General features: G+C 42.1%; 1 protein-coding gene across 2 annotated transcripts in view; it reads left to right on the forward strand.

Moving 5' to 3' along the window:
- The window catches only part of LOC117459728 (serine/threonine-protein kinase VRK1-like), a 34,600-nt gene that overhangs the window by 4,249 nt on the left and 7,304 nt on the right, over window positions 1–23,047 (forward strand). For both annotated transcript variants that reach the window (XM_034100813.2, XM_034100814.2), the window contains exons 4-10: window positions 881–950; window positions 2,219–2,306; window positions 2,865–2,973; window positions 3,062–3,154; window positions 3,318–3,450; window positions 15,156–15,276; window positions 15,472–15,530. In XM_034100813.2, coding sequence (XP_033956704.1) covers window positions 881–950; window positions 2,219–2,306; window positions 2,865–2,973; window positions 3,062–3,154; window positions 3,318–3,450; window positions 15,156–15,276; window positions 15,472–15,530 — 673 coding nt within the window. The remainder of the gene's footprint in view (window positions 1–880; window positions 951–2,218; window positions 2,307–2,864; window positions 2,974–3,061; window positions 3,155–3,317; window positions 3,451–15,155; window positions 15,277–15,471; window positions 15,531–23,047) is intronic.

Here is a 23,047-nt window from a genome sequence, read left to right on the forward strand (position 1 = left end):
TCTCCAAACATCAGGTGATTTATTTGGAAGTCACCGAAAATGTGTTTGAGAAGACTGAAACAAATGATGATAATGTAGAAAAGACATTTGACTGAGTGATGGTTGAATCACATGCATTTCTGTTCAGGGGAAGTAGAGTTTACAGCCTTACATATATGAGACATTCATGCAAATTGTGAAATTGGTGGCTGAGTGACCGTTTTAGAATCAAATCTTTTTGCTAAATTCTGATACAATTATATATTTTACATTTCAGCTGACACTATTATATTATATTCTATTGATATCGTGACTAGATATTGTCTTACAGGTGGGATTTAACTTTCACCTAATATAGAGTTTAGATGGAAATGTTTTTGCTGCCTTGCCATGGGTTATCCAAGTGTTTTGGACTCTTATGATTTAAGGGAAAACACAGCAGAAATACATCTTTGAAAGAAAGAAAATGCCACCCTAATGTCTCATCACATTTAATAATTGTTTCATTGAAATTGCCTTATGAACTTGACTAGCCCAACATTCAAATTGTAGCAAGCACAATATTTGTGTTAAATATGTGTTCAAATAGCATTTTAAACAAAGTATTCTGGAAGTGCAGAGTCAAACTTGCCTACAAATCTTATTTTCTAAACTCTCTTAAAAAAAATCCCACCATGATCTTCATTAATATATTTCCCACTGATAATGATAATAATGATGCAAAACTGATCAGTCCCCCTGTATCATAATCACAATATGAGTGAAAACATTTCTTTATTTTTCTTATTGTGGAGCATTATCTCTTTCAACTCCACTGTGTGATATGCTAACACATGTTTTTGTCAAGCCGTCTTGAGACCATGATAATGAAATTGTTAGTAATGTTCCCTTGCATCTCCAGGAGTACCATGAGAACGGCCCCCTGTTCTCCGAGCTCAAGTTCTACCAGAGGGCAGCCAAAGCGGAGAGCAGTGAGTAGCAGCGTCCGTCCAGCGTCCCGGCAGCTCACTGGAGCACGAGTGTGTTTGACTGATGAAGTGGCCGCAGACACGGAGGCTTTGCCGCCTGCAGCACAGTAATTAATAATAAGCCAAAGCAAACATGCACCTCAGTGGCAGTTAGCCCCCCTCTCCACGCTTGTCTGGGCTCTCCAACGCCTCAGTTTGGAGAGGCAAGGCAGAGAGGAAGCCACTCACACATAATGATGCCCGGGCCTCCGCTGAGCCCCTGACCACCTGCCAGTCTGGTGGAGAGCCAGTCAGGCCGGCCGCGATCCAGCACTGAGCCAGAACCACTGCTGTGTGTGTGTGTGTGTGTGTGTGTGTGTGTGTGTGTGTGTGTGTGTGTGTGTGTGTGTGTGTGTGTGTGTGTGTGTGTGTGTGTGTGTGTGTGTGTGTGTGTGTGTGTGTGTGTGTGTGTGTGTGTGTGTGTGTGTGTGTGTGTGTGTGGTGTGTGTGTGTGTGTGTGTGTGTGTGTGTGTGTGTGTGTGTGTGTGTGTGTGTGTGTGTGTGTGTGTGTGTGTGTGTGTGTGTGTGTGTGTGTGTGTGTGTGTGTGTGTGTGTGTGTGTGTGTGTGTGTGTGTGTGTGTGTGTGTGTGTGTGTGTGTGTGTGTGTGTACCCTTAATACTACAACATTAATATGTACATGCTTGCATTATACGGTTGTCTATAAATTAGTCTTACAACTTGTACATTTGTCAGCGTTTGACCATATGGTTCCCTTGTCTCAAAATCAGTTATTTGTGGTTATATTCTGAAATAAGATCTGTTGTTAAAAGCTTGAGATACTTTTTATGTTTTGTTCTACAACATAACATAAGTCAGTAAACACCCCACAAATGAATGTCTGAAACGTTTTTGTGTCAGAAAAACGGCCGTTACTACCAAGTGGCTAAATAAGTCTATTAAACATCATGTTTTCATAACGCCGAACAGTTCTAGCCAAAACATTTTTCTACTTTCTTTGAGATTTGTTGCTTTTCTTCGAATACCTATTGGAAAAGGAGAGTGTTGTTTCAGGGTTTTGGTAAGGGTCAGGAAATGATTAGACTCTGAGAATTCTTAGGGAGTAACACCAACGTTTGTTTAAGTTGTCTGTCAGAACAGCGGTTCAAGAGACAAAGGTTTCTTCTTTCTCAAACATTGTGGTTAAGAGTTTAGTTTAGTTGTTGGTTGGAGTTTAAATGCTGAAATATATGAACACACATTGACATACTTGTCTCTCCTATTGTTGTTTCAGTGCAAAAATGGAAGAAAATAAGGAAACTGGGCTTCCTGGGCATCCCAACCTACTGGGGATCAGGACTCGCTGAATATAATGACCGGAGGTATTGACAAGCTTTCAGGACAGATGTCATTAGATGGTGACCATAATACATGTTTGATATAAGGGCTAGGGATACAAACACTGGACCGGACTGAACTGAACTGTATGATAATATTATGCAAATAAACGTTACATGTGGCTTATTACTAAGAGTATTTCTGAAGACACATTAGCAGTTGACTCATCTGAAGAACTTGTTCACTACTGCATAACAACAAAAGGCAGATGTTACCTAATGATGTTGCGTTGCCATGGCTACATACTGAGTGAGCCTTGCAAATGAACTTAAGTACAAGTAGCATCCATAGTGAGCAACAAACCAGCTGAATGTCCCTTTTTTTCAAAGTGTCTTTTCTCCCTACCTTATCTACCAATGCGTTTCAGTTGTTATGACATTACAACATTACATGTACTGTAAGGTTGTTTATTCCTGGGTGATAAATCTGTGTGTTAAAACCTTTTTTCAATACTCTCAAACATACATTTATATCAGCAATTAGGAGTTATTTTGATTCAAGAAAAATAAGATATTGACCACTGATTTTTCCTCTCCTCTCAGGTATCGTTTCATGGCCATGGACCGACTGGGCAGTGACCTTCAGAAAATATTGGAACACAGCGGAGGTCAACTGAAGAAGGCCACAGTTCTCCAGCTTGGACGAGGGCTGGTGAGATCCCCTTTAATATCCTTAGCATAAAGTGAACAAAGGTCACCAATGACGTTGTGCATTGATTTACATTTGCGTCCTTTGCCAGGTGGACATTCTGGAGTATATTCATGAGAACGAGTATGTGCATGCAGACATTAAAGCTGCCAACCTCATGCTGGGCTGCAGAGACCCTGAACAGGTTAGTCTTTCTCGATCTCCGTTGATTATCCTTCATGTGCACAGAGTTATGCTATCGTTTACAGAATGTTATGTTAAGTATGTTTTGCAATCAAGGCTATGAGTTCTAATTATGCACATTGTCCATCATCTACGTGTTGTATGTGTATGTGTGTGTCCTGTAGGTCTATCTAGCAGACTACGGGCTGTCCTACAGATACTGTCCTGATGGAGTCCACAAAGAATACAAGGAGAACCCCAAGAAGGGCCACAATGGAACCATTGAGTACACCAGCCTTGATGCCCACAAAGGACTCGGTAAGCCAGTATAACATGAGAAGTAGAAATCACTGATTCTGACACTTCCTTTAGCACACTGCATGCCGTGTACTATGAACAGTGCATTGTGGGAATTTGGATAATTTAGTTTTGTCTCAAATGGCACAGGCCTGCTTTGCCCCCACTGGAAGTGGTAACGCATGTTACTAAGCTAAGATGCTGAGCGTTGAGTGCAAGTGTGTCGAGTGTTCCAACTTGTATTAGTGCACCATACAGGTACTTACTGTACAGTGCACTGCACTCTGCCGCATACTTCGCATTGGGATGCACAAGCTGTGCGTCCTTGTCTGACCTGCCAACTTGAGTTCAGTAAATAATAAACGGTTCATCAAGAAATGGTGGCAGGCTAATCTAGACTCAAGGTTATTATTGCACATTAAAAGCATGGAAAAGGTTGTGGTGTGAAATGTTGGCAAGAAAGAATATATTTCTCAACCCTTGGACACAAATGTGCATTTAGTGTTGTGTCAGTTTACAGGAGATAAGGACGCTCCACATTTTCTCTGTGATAAACTTCTAATGTAAATTCAACAAGTATCATTAAATAGTTATTTCAGTTTTTATATGAGCTGCTCATTAATATATTTATAAACCCTAAGAAGCAACCAAGATAAAAGTTATTTGATTGGGACTCTGTGACTTATGTATATTAAAGGTCCCAGGTCACGGCCATTTCCACTGATCATAATGCCATTGTGAGGTCGACTAGAATACATTTACATCGTTCAATGTTCCAAACTCCCATTGGTTTCTCAAACAGCATCTCTGTATAGTCTGTGTATTCACTCTCTGTCCTAAACGGCTTGTTGGAGCTCCTGCCCCCCCCCCTCCCTGTGAGCCCAGTGGCCGTCTGCGAGACAGCGAGACACAGCGAAACCCAGCCCGAACCCACACACACACCCGCAGCCTGGCTGGGAGTTTGTGTGTGTGCTCACACACCGACTAACAGCCTTGCCGCGTCCCACCGTCTCAGGCAGAAAAATTGGCGGAGCTGCAGCTGAGAAAAAATGTAGTGTGTGTGAGGAAGTTAACGTAACGGCTCCGCGGATTAGTCCATTTGGACCAATGGGTCCATTTGGGTATGGGCACATCACTGTACCCAGGAAGTAAACAATGGACAAAGATAAATCTCCAACGAGGCGTTCTGGGGCAGCAGACAGGTCTTCTCTGTGTTAGAGTTCTACTCGCTGCAGGGTGTACTTTGAGGGTGTGTGACTCTGCAGACCGTTTACATGCAGACAAACCTTCATAACAACAAGGGGACGGGTAGTAACCGGAAAAGCATGACATGGAACCTTTAAGAGCCTTTTCTTTCTTTCTATCCTGGTAGATGTATTGCCTGGAAAAAACACCAGCAATGAAATGCCTATTGTTAATCTCAAGACAGCTGATTTCGCTACCAATGATTTTAGTTAGTTTGTAAAGAATGAAAAGTACTTAGGTATTTCAACAGTATCTATATTAATCCTGCAATAAGCTCTGTCCTTTTAGTTGGCAGTCTTAGTCAATACATGTAAAACAGTCTCCCCTCTCCGCCCCCTGCCTCCCTCTGCAGATATTGGTAACACATTAACTGGCAAATTGCCTTCATGCTCCTTCTCTTCATTGACCATCGATTCTCCATCCGCAGCCCCTGCTGAATTCCCCCCTACCGGCCCTGTTTAACAATACCCTAATTAGCTGAAGTCATAACCTGCATCGTGTATTCATCCCCCATTCATTAAGGGCTTTGATGTTTGGTTAGAAGGAGGCCGAGCCACAGATAACCCTCCATGAGCTCCACTCCGCCCAACTCCACTTCCCTGCAGTTCGATATTGTGAGCTAGCAATGGCTCAGACCGCCTAATCGCCACAGTAGTGTTTCTATCAGCAGGATCGATAAGTAAAAGAGGGGCAGAAATGTCCTGTCAGCAATATCTATCAAATGGAAGTCATGTCAATTTTAATATGATTTTGAAAAGAGTGGGAGAAAGTATAGCTACGAAAATTACAATTACGTTTTGGCTATCCATCGTTCTACCATGTGCATTTATTAGAGTTCTGAAAGCCTGACAGAGTTAATCATGGCTTTAAACACAGATCCATGCCGGTTAACTTTTTTGTTGAGAAAAGTAAATATATACACGGTTCATCATGACATTTTGGAAAGCCTATCAAGACTTAAAGAGCCCCTGTTATTTCTTTTGGTGGGTTTCCCTTGGAGTGCATTATATAGATTTGTGTGCATGTAAATGGTCTGCAAAAGATAAAATCACCAATTCTTCCACCAGAGGAAGTTTCTCTCCCACACACTGCATGAAATGAACTTCATTGAACTCCTTTGTTTACTGCCTTAACATATTGACATCACTGTGTAACACTCAAACTTCTATTGGCTAGCCCTACATCACATTGTAGATGATAGGCTAAGGGGTTGACCATTCACAACAGAGCTACCAGTTAACCAAACAGAACAGACTGGGCTCTGGTTTCAGACAGAGGGTGAAAAGAGGTGCTGCAGCACCTCTTTTCGAAGGTCACCTCTGCAGAGATTTTTTAACATTAAAGGTCACCTATTATGCAAAATCCACTTTTTCATGTATTGTATACATCAACATGTGTCCCCTCTGTGCAAAGAGACTCTGAACGTTTCAGGAACAAAGATTTGCTCTCTTTTTGTCTGAAAACGAGCTGATCCGATTTTGGACACTTTATGATGTCATAACCAGGGCTGCACATAACTGGTGCGCAGGTGCGCATGCAAAAAATGAGAACAGGGTCATTTGAAAAAAGGCGCATTTGCGTACCAAAATTGAGAGAGAGAGAGGAAGAGAGAGAAGGGAGGAGAGAGGAGAGAGAGAAAGATATTTGCGAGTTGCATATGAACTCAGGGTTATAGATGTTCGCCTAGGGGGCCAGATCTGTGGAGGCGCTGCGCTGACAGCTCTGGGAGGGAAAAAAACATTTTTGACCGTTGGGGCTCATCCTAATTTTCAGCCTTGATGTAACAACATTCATAATTAAGTAAATGTAACACCCTTTTAACCCCGGTTACACGTTTCATTTGCCCTGTACGATGGGCGCTGCAAGTGATGAAAATGGGGGATGTTGGCTTATCTGGCACCCGCAGCTCACAGCCAAAGTGCGAGTGAGCGAGGGAGAGAGAGAGAGAAGGGCGCACCGCCCGGTACCGGCGCTGTTGTTATTAGAATCTGGTGCTAGCGGCTCTAACTGAAGAAGAAGAAGATGTTTCTACAATAATGTGGAGGGAGAGTCCTCTCCAGTCAGACTGAGAGGCTGATAACTACAGCTCAGTGAGGTAAAGGACTCTTGAGTGTTTAGATAGTTCACTTTAGTCTAAGTTCAAACAGTTTGGTCACAATTTATGTAAACACATATTTTCAAGGCACTCCTTTATCATTATTGGGTTTGGGTAACAGGTTTGAAATCATTCCAATGTATAGCCTACTATAGGACAGTAACCAAAAACATCCTATAAAACTGGAGATAAAAAAACAAATGCATAAATAAATAAATGTTAAGGTAAAATAAGATATGAATGAACAACAAAAATAAAATAAGTTACATTCATTTGTTATTGGCTATGGTAGGTTATTGGTTATGTTCACATACTTATTTGATTACATCCACTTGTCTAAGATGACAACAGAGACTTTCGACCCAAACCCAGCTGTTGACTTGTGGATGCAAGCAGCTCATCGCAGACTCAACCAGAGAGGAAGTAGTAGGCCTACATCATCAGCTACCATGTCTGACAGAGAGGAAGACAGAGAGGAGAACAGTCAGGAGGGTAGTGATGACAGTTTGTAGGATTACTGGTCGTGCTAATGTTGTCTTGTGTTCACCTCTGCATGTGTGTTCTGTGTTCACCTCTGCATGTGTGTTCTGTGTTCACCTCTGCATGTGTGTTCTGTGTTCACCTCTGCATGTGTGTTCTGTGTTCACCTCTGCATGTGTGTTCTGTGTTCACCTCTGCATGTGTGTTCAGTGTTCACCTCTGCATGTGTGTTCTGTGTTCACCTCTGCATGTGTGTTCAGTGTTCACCTCTGCATGTGTGTTCTGTGTTCACCTCTGCATGTGTGTTCTGTGTTCACCTCTGCATGTGTGTTCAGTGTTCACCTCTGCATGTGTGTTCTGTGTTCACCTCTGCATGTGTGTTCAGTGCCGTGTGTCTGGCAAATAAAGTCAAGACCACCTCAAAAGTTACGGTGTATTTCATTTTAAGGATGAGCACCAAGCAACATCTCCAGGTGCTCCTTTGAGAACCAGGGCAAAAAAGTGATGTGCACCCCTGGTTATAACGATTTTTTGGCTTGAGTAACCGTTAGCCAATCACCAACCAAGGTAACCCCCCCCCCACCTTATCACCTGAATCTCCTCCGAGAGCACCATTGTGTTCTTTGTAACCAAATCTCTCTCAGAGGGGCATGGGGAGGGGCTCCTTGTTTTCATCTAAAGTAACAGACAGAGAATCAGCGCTTTGGAAACAGGGCTGAAACAGAGGGGATTATGGGTAATGCTGCAATGATCTGTTTGGTGTTTGGAGCCAAACACTTCAGAGACATGTTTTGTATATATCTGAGAGCTAATATATATTTATGAAGCACAGTGGACCTTTAAAGCACGGAGACGTGTCACAGTCGAGGAACAACATACTATTATAGCTTGTCTGATAGGTTGGAATATAAAGTTTTAATATATAATAATACAACAATTGCTACAATTATAGATGAGCGGTCCATCTTTTCACCATGAGCACTTATTGAAGCTACAAGACTGCTGCAAGCCTGACAGAATTAATCATTTTTTTGAACACAGATCAGCCAGTTTTGCTCTAGATCTTCAAAGCAACTGATACAACCTGCAGCTATGGCAACAACACAGAAACATTTGTATTCTTCAGGTTATTGTCCTCTTTAAGTATTTTCCAACGCGCATGCAGATTAAGACCGAGGACGCGACCCCTCTCTGACCCGATGGCACCAATACCCGCAAAGATGTTGATAGGTTGCCATGGTGAGGTTTGGTGAATGCAGCTGGCGAATGGCAGGCCTTTGAACTCGGAGCTAAACGGTGTAATTACCGCCATTCGGTGGGCGTCCGGCAGACAGAAGACCGTCTCCAAACGACAAGATTGTGAAGCGGAAGGGTTAAGAGTGTGACTGCGGCACGCTTTGGGGAATCTGAATAACAATAGGAGATAATTAACAACAACACCAGCGCCGCCTCACCTCCTTGTCTAAAGCACGGAGAGCGTGTGTGCGCGGGGCATGCGCGACTGCATACGGGGGTGTTCAGTATTCATGTATCGTGCATGTGTGTCCCTACTCCCTGTGAGAGCTGGTTAAGCATGTATGTGAACGCACATGCATGTCTCTGCACTGCCCTGCCATTCCTCATACGAGGGCAAAGCACATTGAACACAGAAGAGCACACACACACAACACTATTGTGAGCTTTGATAACGCGCCCAGAGCACACAGAGGGCAGCGCCGCTTAATGTAGTCGTTGATCTTTTTAATTGTTAATCTATTATGGCACTCTGGGAGTTGCAACACTTTTTCCCAGTGTCAGTATCAGACGTGTTTCATCTTTATTCTCCTTTAACAGGCGCTCAGCAGCAAAGACGTGTGGAGCCATTATTTACTATAACAGGAAGCCACGCTGTAACGCTGACTTAATGCTTACTTTACGCCCACGAGGACACACTTTTGTAATTGTCAGAGTTGTTGAGATGTAGCGTAACACACAGTGGCAGTGGCATATTTAGAGCTGCCGGATGGTGGACACTTGATGCTGAAGGCAGTGCATGCTTTCCACATCGGTTTGGCTACAAGTGGCCATAAAAGTCGTGCCAGGCTACCATAGTTTCACACGTGGTATCTCCATCTCTATTCACACGACAGGGATCCAGTGATACAATCAAATCGTTTTATTTCTGGCTTTATACACAATCTTGGCAATTCACGACAATATTTACAAATCCAACTGCGCTTTCGACCCTGAGCAATCAAACATGGATTCCACAGATCCCTGAAACCCATGAAAGTTTGTGAGTTTGAGAGGAAAACAATCTAGGCTTTTAAGTTTTTAAAAGACATCAATAAACGCAGATTGTTGAAACGCATGAATTAATATATTTTGTGCAGACATAGAAGTTGTGTAAAGTTATTTACATCTTCAAAGTTAATGTTAGTAGTTACTAGGCTAAGTCAACTGTAACTGCATCATAGTTTCACATTCAATGCTTTTGATTATTGTCAGCAAGCTTCTGAACGACCTGCTATTTCTCATTATACAGTTTCAGTTCTGTAACAGTAATCGGCCTTTGAAAAGTCCTCAAATCTGAGGTTTAGGATGGTACGGAGAGCCGATCAAAGCTTGATGTCTTTCAGAAATGCAGTCACATACAACCATGTTCGGCAACATGCCCAGGACAGACGTACCTGTTCCTTCCGACGGCACTAACACCGGATGTTCATGTTCTGTATGTTATCACAGTTTCATGAAACACTTTGGAACCAGTCATCATTACTTGATGGTGATCGTGGGCTATCAGTCTTACACCAGTGTGTGTATTAGAACCCCTGCAGGGTTTCGTACCCTTACCTGTGGGTATTAGTTGATTTGTTTCTGATGCCATTGTGAAAGGACATTTGCTAACACCCCTTCCTACAGTCAGTGTCAACATCCAGTCTTTAACCGCCTCTCCCATTCCCTGATTGATTGTTGTTCCCTCCTGCTGGGTCAAGGCAGTTTAGCGTTCCCTGCTAACCTTCAAGTTTTTTATTCAGGCACACCTCCAAACATTTATTTCCTTGAAGTGATTTGATTTCATCCTGACCTCTCCTCTTTGACACATGTCTTCGTCTTCATACCCCCCCCCCCCCACATTGAAGATTTCATCTTTGAATACAAAAATTGGAATACTTATAACACAAATTGGTTATCTTGTAATCAGATTACTGCCCAGACACTCCATGTAATCTGGTCCTGTGTGGTTGTGACCGAGCGCCTTCTTTAGAGCAGCCTGTTGGAGAGGATCAATGGCGTTCAGGGCTCAGGGAGGAGATTTCTCCCAGCTGATGGAGCTAGTCGATAGGTAATTTCTCCAGAGACGTGTGGTGGCCGTCACAGTATTGAGCTGCTAAAACTCCCCGGGCTTGACCCTTCTGGATGGACTTGGTCGACAAGTATTGATAGACCTCACACATGAATGTAGACCCCTGCGATCACACATTCACAATAAGATGCAAACAAACCTGTTCTTAAAAGAAGTCTCATGCATGCGAAGTCGCTCTGGTATATACTAATCTTTAGGTCATTGTTGGAAGCATTCATTTTAGAATCTGTCGCTCTACCTGCCCTCCCGATCAAATCCCTGAAGGGCTGACATATTGTGCTTATGATTTGTGGAAGGCCTTGGCACCCTCCGGAGACATTTACAGTGCTGATACACAACTGATTACAGTGCTCTAAATAATTAAATACCTGAGGGTGCAGCATATTCATCTGAGTGCTGCTTCCAGATGTATGAAAAGTTTGTCACAAAGTTTGTTTACTTACATTTATTTCTCATTCAAGAAAAAGAACAGAAAAGCGTTAAAAGAGTGACGCTCTCTTGTTACATTTTGGAACAAATAACAGGGAAGGATCCAAATCAATGTAGCATGTCCAGATGTTGTCCTCTTTGATTCTATAAACTTAGTTTTTCCTCCAAAAAACCTGACGCCGTCTTTACGCACAATCACGAATACTGAAAGTTAGATTCAGGCTTGTAGAGGCTAATGTAGCCTCGAGCTGCTAGCCTGCAATAGAGAAGAGGAACTAACCCTAACCCTTTACTGATCAGGAACTCTTTACCAAAAAGACAGCAGTGTGCTGTGGTTAAATGACCTGTCGCCAATCTGTTACTTCCTCAATCCTTAAAGGTGGGGTAGGTACGTTTTGAGAAACCGGCTCGAGATACACTTTTTGTTATATTCCATGGAATGCTCTTAACATCCCGATAGCAATGAATATCTGAAGTGCTTTGACAACAAATCCATAAAAAACGTCATCTGTGGAAGCCGTGGTACTGTAAAAAGAACGACCAATCATTTTAGCCGGCCCGGTCAACCTTCCATCTGGGCACAAACTTATCTCGTGCCCTCATTGGTCATGTGCGCGTTCGTGTGTGTTGGAGGAGGGGCTCTGTAAGGAAGTAGCAGATTTCTTCCGGCTGCGTATTTTCAAATTCTAGCGCACTCAAGCTGGTTTCTCCAAGATTACCTACCCCACCTTTAATCACTCAATAACATAATAATATAAAACTAAACATTAGGGATATACCGAATATCGCGGTATCGCGGTAAATAAACGTCCCAATACCGTCGTGAGACTGACAAAATCTACTGCGATTTCTTTTTTTATTACATTTTTTTTTTTTAAAACCTTTATTTAACCAGGTTGTCCCATTGAGATCATCGATATCTTTTTCAAGGGAGACCTGTCCAACATGGCAGCAAGTAGGTTACAACATGAACATAAAACGACAGAACACAAAAGGACATCGACATGCAAACAAATAATTTTTACATAGCTTTTTTCTTGGTCTGGTAGTTAAATGGTTAACAGTAAACACACTGGTAACAGAAAGACAGACAGTAATGGTACAGTACAATGGTTTTCCTCTATGAACTAATGATTACATCAACAGTAAGGTGCACAACTAATGACAATATGAACACTTAAAGGTAGTTAAATAATGATCTAATCAACTGTAAAGTGTTCTTTTACAGGCCTTCATTTATAACTTTTAATCAGTCAAAATAGTATGGTCTATCATTATTACCATACCAATATTAGCTCCAGACACATAGATTTATGACATTTTCAACAGACAATCACTTGAGGCAATTTTTTCAGAACAATATTTTATCTTATTACACATTTTATTGAAACATATATCAATACTTCCCTACACCTAGTAAAAGATAGGGGAGGGGTTCCACTTGAAATGTTCTAGGTTAAGATAAATCAGATGATTTGTCTGCCAATTATTTGTTTCAGACTGAAATGTCTCTAATATAGAATTACATTATTCAATTGTTCATGTTCCCGAGAGAATGAATCCTACTTTTCTTTTAGCACTGCCAAAGAGTTAAAACTTCACAAATTGTGAAAGATTTAGCAAATATTCAACGGATAAAATTTGCTGCGAACATTCATGTCCCCCTGAGGATAAACTGTTAGAAATGTAGTCTTCCCGTAATCTTTTATTCTATTGCTATCATTTGGTAAAACAATGTCTATTAGAATTCTCCAGAGTGCTTTCTGCCTTAGCGAGGAGGTAACTATGATTACTCTGACCATTATGCTATTCTACTGTACGGGTCCAGTGTCTCAGAGATCTTGTTAGGCCTAACATGCAGTGGCGGCTGGTGGAACATATTTTTGGTGGGGCTGTTGATATAGTGAGTAAAACATTTTTTTTTGGGAGAAATGACCCCTTAAATTAGGACTTCTGGTGATGTAATGGCGCGTTTCCACTGCAGCGCGGAGCTCGCTTTAAGCGTGCCGAGCCGTGCGGGGCCCGTTTTTGGTTGCGTTTCCACTTGACCTAGTACCGACTAGCGGGTCCTAATTCACAGTTTTTCTGGCCCCATAAAATCGTGGTTCTAGGGCCAGGAACAACCAGGCTGAGTATGCTAAACTAGAGAGAGAATCGCTGGCAAGGGGGCTACAACTACAACAAGATGAACATATTTGACCGTGATTTAATTGTAATACACATTTCAAAATGATGCCGAAGTAACAACATACTGATACCGGTTAGTAAAAACCATGAATTAATGCTTTGACAAGTCTGCAGACAGATGGCAGGCGAAAAACCTTTTAAAATGCGTGTTTTCTAAATGGAGATTGGCTAAGCTAACGTTGTAAATCCTCCGACCGTCCACACTCACAACAACGGCCTATACAGATATAAATAAACCAGCGACTGTATTCGCCATGACACAGACAGTATGTGGTTTGTACTTGTTTAACTTTTGTCTAGTTTCTGAACAAATATGAAGAGCTGTGAGCTCTGAGTGCTAAGAGCTAACGGCTGTGTTGTTATGCTATGTTAGCTTTGCCTAGCATGGCTAGCTTGAAGGTACTTGTCATATGTAACTTCGTGCACTCGTGCTTTTTAATTTTCTCGGACAAATGCTTCATATCGTTTACCCCCGTCACAGTCCACGGGCACATCGTTTCTGTCTCCGACTGTTTGAAGAGCAAGCATGGGAAACAAAAGACAGCATTTACCTGTTTGCATCCAGCTAGCCATGCCTTTCTGGTGTACCAGCTACGTGAGAAGCCTCGTTGATACGTTTTGTCTTTTTCACGAGCTTGCTGCGATATATACAAATCGGGTTGGTCCGGTACAAGGTTTAAGCAACAGTTTACCTCCCAAACTTCTCCTTTCGAAAGGATTGGAGAGTAGCTCTTGCACGGAATTGGGTGCGGACCGAGGTCCGGCGACTCCACCTGCACACAAAGCCATTCTCATCCAACTACTGCGTCACCTTGGTCACTCACGAGTCTAAAAAACAACTTACGTCAACGCACGTAAGCAACGTGGGCGCCAACGTGAGCGCCCTTGTGACCAAAATATTTGACGGCGCTGATTGGCTGAAATTATGTTTCGGCGGCACAGTTTACTATTGAGACTTTTGCAACGTGCTGGTTGCTGCTGTTTGGATCGGGGGCTCCTTGCACGGCGCCCGGTAATGATAAACTAATGCCACGGGCAAGGCCAGGCAGGAAACATGTGACTTATCAGTAACTTTAGACATCGTAACACAATTTTAAACGAGATTTTATTTTAGATTATACATTTTACTGATACCAATTGTATGATATTTACCTTGTTCATTAAAAATCAAAATATAAAATATATTTTTTTTTTAAATTACATTTTTTGTTAAATATATTTTTTTGTATGTGGGAAGAGGTGGGGCGGGCGCCCCTATGGGCCGGCCGCCACTGCTAACATGTCCAACTGAAAAGAGACACAATGTAAGAGGGGAATTTTCTGCTGCACAGTTCTCGATTTATTCATGAATCACAAACACCTTGCCAGTGCTGGAAATGGTATCCAACCTTGACTCCTCTGGTGAAAGATCCGTCCTTTGAAAGTACATTAAGGTGACTCTTTGTGATAAGAGAGCAACTCACACTGACATTTGTACTGCTGCTTTTTACTTCTTTGTGGAATTACGCTGCTGATCTTTAAAAGAGAAGGACAAAAAGCTTTGACCAACAAATGTAAAAGCTTTCTCAAACCGGAAATGTTTGTGATGGCGTAATTTATCAATCAATCAATCAATCAATCAATCAATCAATGTTTATTTATATAGCCCAATATCACAAATGTTACATTTGTCTCAGTGGTCTTCACAGTGTGTACAGAATATCAGTATGACAACACGACACCCTCTGTCCTTAGACCCTCACATCGTACAAGGAAAAACTTCCAAAGAAAACCCACAGTTTAAAGGGAAAAAATGGGAGAAACCTCAGGGAGAGCAACAGAGGAGGGATCCCTCTCCCAGGACGGACAGACGTGCATAGATGCCATGTGTATAATGGAATAATATTAATTGTAGTAGATGCATTGTTTTCCTGATCAGCTTATCTTTGTGTTGTCTTTGTATAGCTCCATCGAGACGTGGGGACCTGCAGATTTTGGGTTTTTGTCTTCTTCACTGGTTATGTGGGTCTCTGCCTTGGGAGAAACTTCTTAGGCACCCAACTCAGGTCCAGGAGGCCAAGGCCAGGTAGGTCAAAGTACTGTTTCTATAGCCAAGAGGTAATACACTATTTGTATTTATTTATCTGGAGTTTGTTTGTTCTTCTGTCCTCACCTTGTCACCATCACCATCACCATCACCACCATCATCATCATCACCATCACCATCACCATCACCCTCACCCTCACCCTCACCCTCACCCTCACCCTCCTCCTTTCTCAGACTGACGGATAATCTTCCAGACTCAGTCCTAGAGCTGTCGGTGAGAGGAGCCAGCACAGGTGAGGAAGGGTCACTGGACAACATTTACTGTAAACTGGGAATCTGAAAACAAGACCAGTCTGTGAAGGAGAGGAGAATAATCTCACTGTCTGCAATTAGATCATTCTACCTTAGTTAAACGTTGTTCTCACCAGACAAACTGAATGGAATAGTAAAGCCGAGAGAGCCGGTCATCAAAGTGAAAGTAACCCTGATATGGTGATCAGGGGCCTCATTTACAAAGCTTTGCGTAGGATTCACGTGGGAAGGTGGCGTACGTAGGACAAAGCAAGTAAATACGCACACAACAAATATTCCGATTTATAAAACACTGCGCACGCATGTCCTACGCCGGTTTCCCTTTTATAAATCACAATCAACTCGAAATGCGGTGCAGCTTTTGCGGGCTTCACGTAACGCCCATATTTGCCTATAAATAGTCAAAGAAACGCCCCGTATTAATATTCATTCAGACTGACTGCAGGAAGATCGCAGGAAATGCCGACAGAACAGCTAAAAAAAGACATTTCACCACCGTGTCAGATTTGGGTTATTTGGGGAGGGTCGAGATAAATCACATTGTTTGGTGGATGCAGTTTGAACCAGAGTAGCTGCATGGAGGTCGGATCGTCACTAAAATAAATAAATAAGTGGTCCGAAAAAAGTGAACGACAAAATGCACATAACCTTCCTCAGGCAGTGTGTCAGTGTGTTTGTGCTGGGGACAGGAGACCCCCCCATGATGAGAAACTGTCAGAAAGTCGGGGGATCCCTCCGGAGTGGAGTCATGACGACTGGATCTGATTTTTTTTTGTATTTGGTGGTTTGTGTTCCAGCTGTCCCTGTGCATCTCAACCCCCCCGCAGTAACTCTATCCACCAGTTAAAGGAAATAAAACATGTGTTGTGTTATATCAGCTGTACAATTGACCAATATATGGGGTTCTAGTTTCCATACCTCTTGTGTTTTATGAGCGACTTACCAAGTCTGGCAAACGGCATCCAACATGATTAAACATGATAGTATAAACCATGCTCGTATCTATACCACCTATAGAAAAGCAAAACGGCCTCAGTTTAAAGTAATTCTGTCCTTCTGCTTACCGCATCATTTATGAGAATACATTTCATAACATTAAGGTCACCTATCATTGCTATTTTTAGGAAATAGCAGTGGCTCAGTCAGTAGGGCTTGGACTGTGAGCTGTAGGGTCGCCGGTTCAAGTCCCCGACCAGACCTAAATATGGAGTGTGGACTGCTACTTGGAGAGGGTCCCAGTTCACCTTCTGGGCCCTGCTGTGTGCCCTTGAGCAAGGCACCGGACCAACCCCCTTCCCCAATTGCTGTACAATAGCTGCCACTGCTCTTAGTACTAGACTCCTGGTACTAGAATGGGTTAAAGGCAGAGGCCACATTTCCTATAGGCGCGTTCACACCGCCGTACTTTTCCCCACTTTAGTCAGGGTTGCCAACTCTCACGCATCTGGTCGTTTGACACACGCTTTCATTCTCAATCTCACGCTCTCACGCTGCCCAAACTATTCTCACGCCAAAAACAAGAATACCGAAGACTAGAAACGGTTTTGAAAACTTGTGTCAGGTAGTGATCGTCTTCTCAATAGAACATCTTTGATAATGACTTCTGGCCAATCAGAATCAAGATAACGGCGTGGTGTTGTTGCAGGATGTCCCGACGGAGAATACTTTTGCTGTAGTACATCTCTATATACATCGATACAACATTACGTGTTGATAGAAATCAACACGTAATGAAATAAGATGATTGATAGGTGTGTGGGCTGTCTTTCATTTTGACACACAGAACAATGGGGGCTATCCACCCTTATCCACAATGTAAAGTAATTCACAGCCTCTTCCCTCTTCTCTCTGTGAGGAGCAGCAGGTTCAGCTTTCAGAACAAAGTAACACAAAACTAAAATGGCATTCATTTTTTTAATAGTAGTAATAGATGTATTTATTTTTCTTCTCAAGAGAGTACCAGAATGTGTATTTTATGTTAGTATTTCAAAAGATCTCCTGGGGGAGAATCCCCCCAGACCCCCCCTGCAGGGGTTGGCTTTCAGCATGTCAACTCTTTCACCTGTGGGGAAGTTGCAGGATTGGCTCCATGTCGCCCTTTTTATTTACTACAAGACAAATGTGCCTTTTTATTTCATACAGTTCAATTTGGATTGAGAGGGAAATAATCTAAACCTCACACGTGGCGTTTTACTGTCAAGGGGAGCGTGTATGTAATTACATTGCAAACACTGAATTGAGCCCCACCGCTGTATGGGTTAGCACTACCATAGATTACCCAACACAAATACTCTCTCGCAACTGCCGACCCGTATTGCGCATGCGCAGATCTAAGATACAGTAGAAATGATAAAAAAAAGTCTGCTGCTTATTGTTCTACTAGGCCAAAATAGAGTCAAAGAGTATGAGAGTGAGAGTGTGTTAATTAATATGTTCGGCAGTTTGGAGTAAGTCTGTAAATGTGTTTGTGTGTTTCATGTATAGGCCTCTCACGATAATTAATTTTGTTGGATACATTTTCCCGGAAATTATTGCGATAAACGATAATATTGTCGGCACCATTGTATGACCATTTTAGACCACTGACATAATGATAATATATAATAATAATTCAAGTACATCCTTTCAAACTGCTAGTCACATCCTCATGTAAATGGAAATGTATCGAGTTCATTTTTATTTATCGTACGATAAGTCAATTAATTGCTTATCACGACAGGCACACAATACAACAGTGGAATCAAACATGTGTTTGACTTTCATTAGTGAATGAAACTGTGTGTCCTTTATAGTCTGTGTCCAATATTGTGTATTTGTATATATTGTATATATATCCTATATATATGCTATGGTCCCGCTGCTGACACGATAGCAGTCATTTTGTGCGCATATGTGTAATTAAACCCATGATATCAAAATCTCACTCCAGCCAGGTACCCAAAGTTGGCAACCCTGCTTTAGTTCCGATATAGTTCCGAAATGTCGCGTTCACACCAAACAGAGCCGGAACTAAAATTAGTTCATGACAACCTTTTTACCCCCTTTTCCATCCCTGCTAGAGAGCAGGTACTTTCGTGGGAGAAAAAGGTTCCTATGTCTGATTGGCTGGGCGGATTGCAAACCACGCCCCGTAAAACTCCCAAAACGTTTTGTGAAGCCGCCCATTTTTTTATCCTCGCATTGCATTATTAGCATTAGCCCAGTGCAGAAACGCAGAGGCTGCTGGGAGTCCCAGCAGCTTCTACTGAAGCCAGTCCCCAACTCCAGGGACCTCCGGCCAGGGACTTCGGGATGCAGTATACGCCGTGAAGTTGTTTGCGGCCTGCCAGTAAACTCAAAGCAGAACAAGAAGAAGTGACGTCAGCGGCTTAATTTGCCTAATCCACCCCCAGGGACTTATTCCGGTGTGAACGCAATCTGTACTTAGTTCATCAGAACTAAAGAGTTCTGATGAACTAAAGTGGGAAAAGTACTGCGGTGTGAACGCGCCTGTGTGCTCTGCATGTGTGACCATTAAAGAGGTGTTTCATCCCTCCGATTCTATTCTATTATCTATTCTATTATACAAATATATAAAAATCTCTAGTCTATGATGTGTTTTGTTCAAAATACCAAACAGATCACCCATTCTAGCCATGCCTCAAATCGCTCTATTTCACTTCCTGTTTCAAAAGTGCTGATTTTATGTATAAAGCAAAAAGAAAAAGAAAAGATTGATTAAAAAAAGAAAAGGGAGGTGGCGGAGCTTATGCGGGACCCGGCAGCTACTGTCTAAACTAATACTGCCGTGATGAAACGCCATATCATGGATTATCAGGGATTATTTCTGAAAGAGTATGGAGCTCAAAGGCTTTCTCTCTTGCTGGTTATACCACAAGGTGAGTTCCTTTTTATGTCCTGCTTCTTCACACACATGCTCTCTGCAGTACAGGTTAGCTCTGAGTGTTAGCGATGCTAATGTAAACATGCACCGACCATATACGTCCAAAACAGTCGGGCATTGTTTCTGATAGCAACGTTTCTGATAGGGCCGTGGGTCCACATTTCCGATATTACGTCATATCGGACGCAAATCTGGATCAGCTCCGTTGTACCCCCGTTTTTAGAGATTTGAGTACGGAGGAAAAGAGAGAGGGTTTTATTTTCTGACGCTGCGTGAGTTCCCTGACACACCGGGGACACATATTTATGTATAAAAGACATCAAAAAGTGCATTTGCATGATAGGCCCCTTTGAGACAACATATTCGAGGTGGTTTTCTATAACATATCCGTATTTGTCGCAGTTTCTCATCTCTCCCATTGTTGTGCGTACGCATGGGTCAGAGTGTCCGTGGAGGACCGCACGTCCTCTCGTCAAGTTTGTGTTTTATAAACAAGCCCCCAGGAAGTGCGTCGGACTCGGATGAAAATATTCGTGGTGGCCAAACGGCGGTACTACACTTCCATTTGGTTGCCAGGCCCGGAAACACTTTTTCCCATTGACTTACATGGGGAAAGAGTGGTCTGTAAATCGTTGAATAATTTTTTTTAAACTAAATAAACTACCCAGTATGAACACTTGTATAGCCCTTATTAAAAACATTCGTTCCTCAAGTTGTAAAAATGTGCTAATAACGTTATTCTCAGAAAATGCCCGAAAATAAATAAATAAGTTTTAACAACATGTTTATTTATTGACTTTTCATTCCTGTATAATCATTTTGCGCAAAGATGGCACTGTTTGTCAGAGCACTGAACAGCTCCAACGCCTGTGTGTATGGGAACACCTCTGGTGCTGGTCCATTAACTGCCAGTGTTTCCCACAGATCTGAAATAGCGGGTAGGTGGTGGGGGGGGGGGTGAGGGACGTTGCAACAACATAACCTTTCTGTTGGTCGCTTGTTAGCAGACCCTTCACGCGATGGCAGAGCGAACAGGGGACATGCAGGGCCCATAAGATAGCCCTATAGTTTAAATCTACTACCCACACATGAACATATGGAAATGGGTTACTATTTAAAATAAAAAAATGTATTTATAAATTTATTTAGGAACCTATCCATGTGATTTTTAGTGGGGGTCGACCTCAATCCTCTATGGGGGTCCAGGGGCATGCCCCCCCGGTAAGATTTTATTTTTATTTTGGAGTTAAATGCATCAATCTGGTGCATTTGAGGGGAAAATATAGAGATCTATGGAAACACCTATATTAAACAGAACTGTATACATTTCAATAATCATAAAATCATGGCCATAACCCATAACATACCATTTCCAATATGAAAAAAACACGAACTTGTTTATTAATTTAATTTTTGGTTCATTTATATGTTGTGAGTGTGTCCTGTGCTCCTGAATCAGCCTCTCCAGTCTCCCTCCTCTCCCCCTGCTCCTCTTTGAGGCAGCAGCAAAGACTAGTTTTCTCTCAACAAGTTTTAAAAGTGTATCTTACCTTTTTTTCACCTTAATATGTGTTTACATAACTGGTGACCACACCGTTTGAGACCCACTGAGAACTTAGGACTAAGTTAACTATCTAAACAGTCCTTTACCTCACCTGAGCTGAGCTTATCCCGACCAATCAAGGCTTTGATTTATGATCTGTATGACAGTGGCCATGTCGGCAGGCCACATCATGTGGACAGCCAGTCACCCTGTGTGAGGCAGGCCACTTAACAGGCCAGAAGGAGGCGAGATCAGTGCAAGGGAGCGAGGGATCATTGTCCACAAGTTAATCGATCGCAGATGGCGTCGGGTCACGGACGAATAAAAAAAAAAGTATTAAAAACAAAAATTATTAAAAAATTATTAAAAAAACAAAAACCTAAATGGGTCGCGAAATATACTTGGGCGGCCGTTAATATACCTGGGCGGCCCGCCCAGGGTATAGTCTATGTGTGGGAAACCCTGGTCTATGACTACACCTAGATTTCTGGCTTTATCTGTTTGGTTTGAACATTGCAGACTGAAGCTCAGCCGCTAACTTTTAAACATTCTGCCTTGGCTCCAAAAACCATTACCTCAGTTTTATCTTGTTTAATTGGAGAAAGTTCTGACACATCCAGTCATTGATTTGTTCAATGCACTTACTCAGTGTTTGAATTGGAGCATAGTCTCCTGGTGAAATTGTTACGTAAACTTGTGTGTCATCTGCATAGCTATGGTAACTTATTTTGCTGTTCTTCATTATCTGAGCCAGTGGTAGCATGTGGAGGTTAAAGAGAAGAGGCCCCAAGATGGGAGCCTTGAGGAACCCCACATGTCATATTTGTCAACTCAGATGTGTATTTACCTATAGAAACAAAGTTGTTTCTATCGTTTAAGTAGGATTCAAACCAATTTAGAACTGTTTCCGAAAGTCCCACCCAGTTTTCCAGTCGGTCTAATAATATGCTGTGGTCAACAGTGTCAAGTGCAGCACTGAGATCTAATAATACTAACACTGAAGTTCTGCCACTGTCTTTGTTTAAGTGGATGTCATTAAAGACCTTTACAAGAGCAGTCTCAGTGCTGTGGTTTGGACGAAAGCCTGACTGGAACACATCGAAACAGTTATTTGAATGCAAGAAATTACTCAACCTGTTGAAAAACAACTTTTTCAATGATTTTACCAAGAAATGGGAGGTTTGATATGGGCCTATAATTGTTCATTACTGAAGCATCTAGATCAGGGATCACCAACTACATTTGTCCAAGGGCCGAAATGTAACCAATAGACACTATCGCGGGCCAGCGATTTTTATATAGCCCAGAATTGTATAAATAGTATTCAGATTACTTTTGGAATACTTTCTTTTTCCATAACAGATGGGTATGTTTTGGTGAACAGGAGACACTTCTTTTACTGTTTTCATGGCTTATCAAGAACTCAAACACAACATCTTGGTGTCATTCTGGACAGCTCCCTCTCATCTGCACCACACATAAAAAACATCACCCCGGACTGCATTCTTTGTACTGTCTTAAAACCTTTCTTTGGAATATGTTATGCATTGTAAGGTGTCCTTGGGTGCTTTGAAAGGCGCCCCTAAATAGAATGAATTATCATTATTATTTATTATCTGAAACGATGTAATAACTTTTAAAAACTTTTTCCAGTCACATGCATTCAGCCAGCAGCAGGCCATTCACTTTGATTTGATCCCGTTATGAAATGTCATCATTCGACAATAAAGAAATGATACATAAACGTTATCTTGCACATTTTATCTAACCATCTCCGTTTCTAACTTTCAATATATTTAAAAGAGATCTCTCTCTCTCATCTGCGTGCGGGGGCGGGCCTCACAGACACGCTGCATCTCTCTCTCGCTCACAGACATGCTGCAGCCGCTGTGCAGTGTGCACACAGTTCTGCCGTTGATGAATATTACATTTTGTGAGGAAACTTTTCCACCAATAATTCCAATAAGTATTCCAAAATGTATTCACTTCAGGTTTACGAAAGTAACTGTAATCAGATTACTCGTGTTTCAAATGTAACGGCCAGCCTGAATACAGTTAGCCTACTTGATTTT

This window comes from Pseudochaenichthys georgianus, chromosome 15, assembly GCF_902827115.2.
Source record: "Pseudochaenichthys georgianus chromosome 15, fPseGeo1.2, whole genome shotgun sequence".
Classification (NCBI taxonomy): Eukaryota; Metazoa; Chordata; class Actinopteri; order Perciformes; family Channichthyidae; genus Pseudochaenichthys; species Pseudochaenichthys georgianus.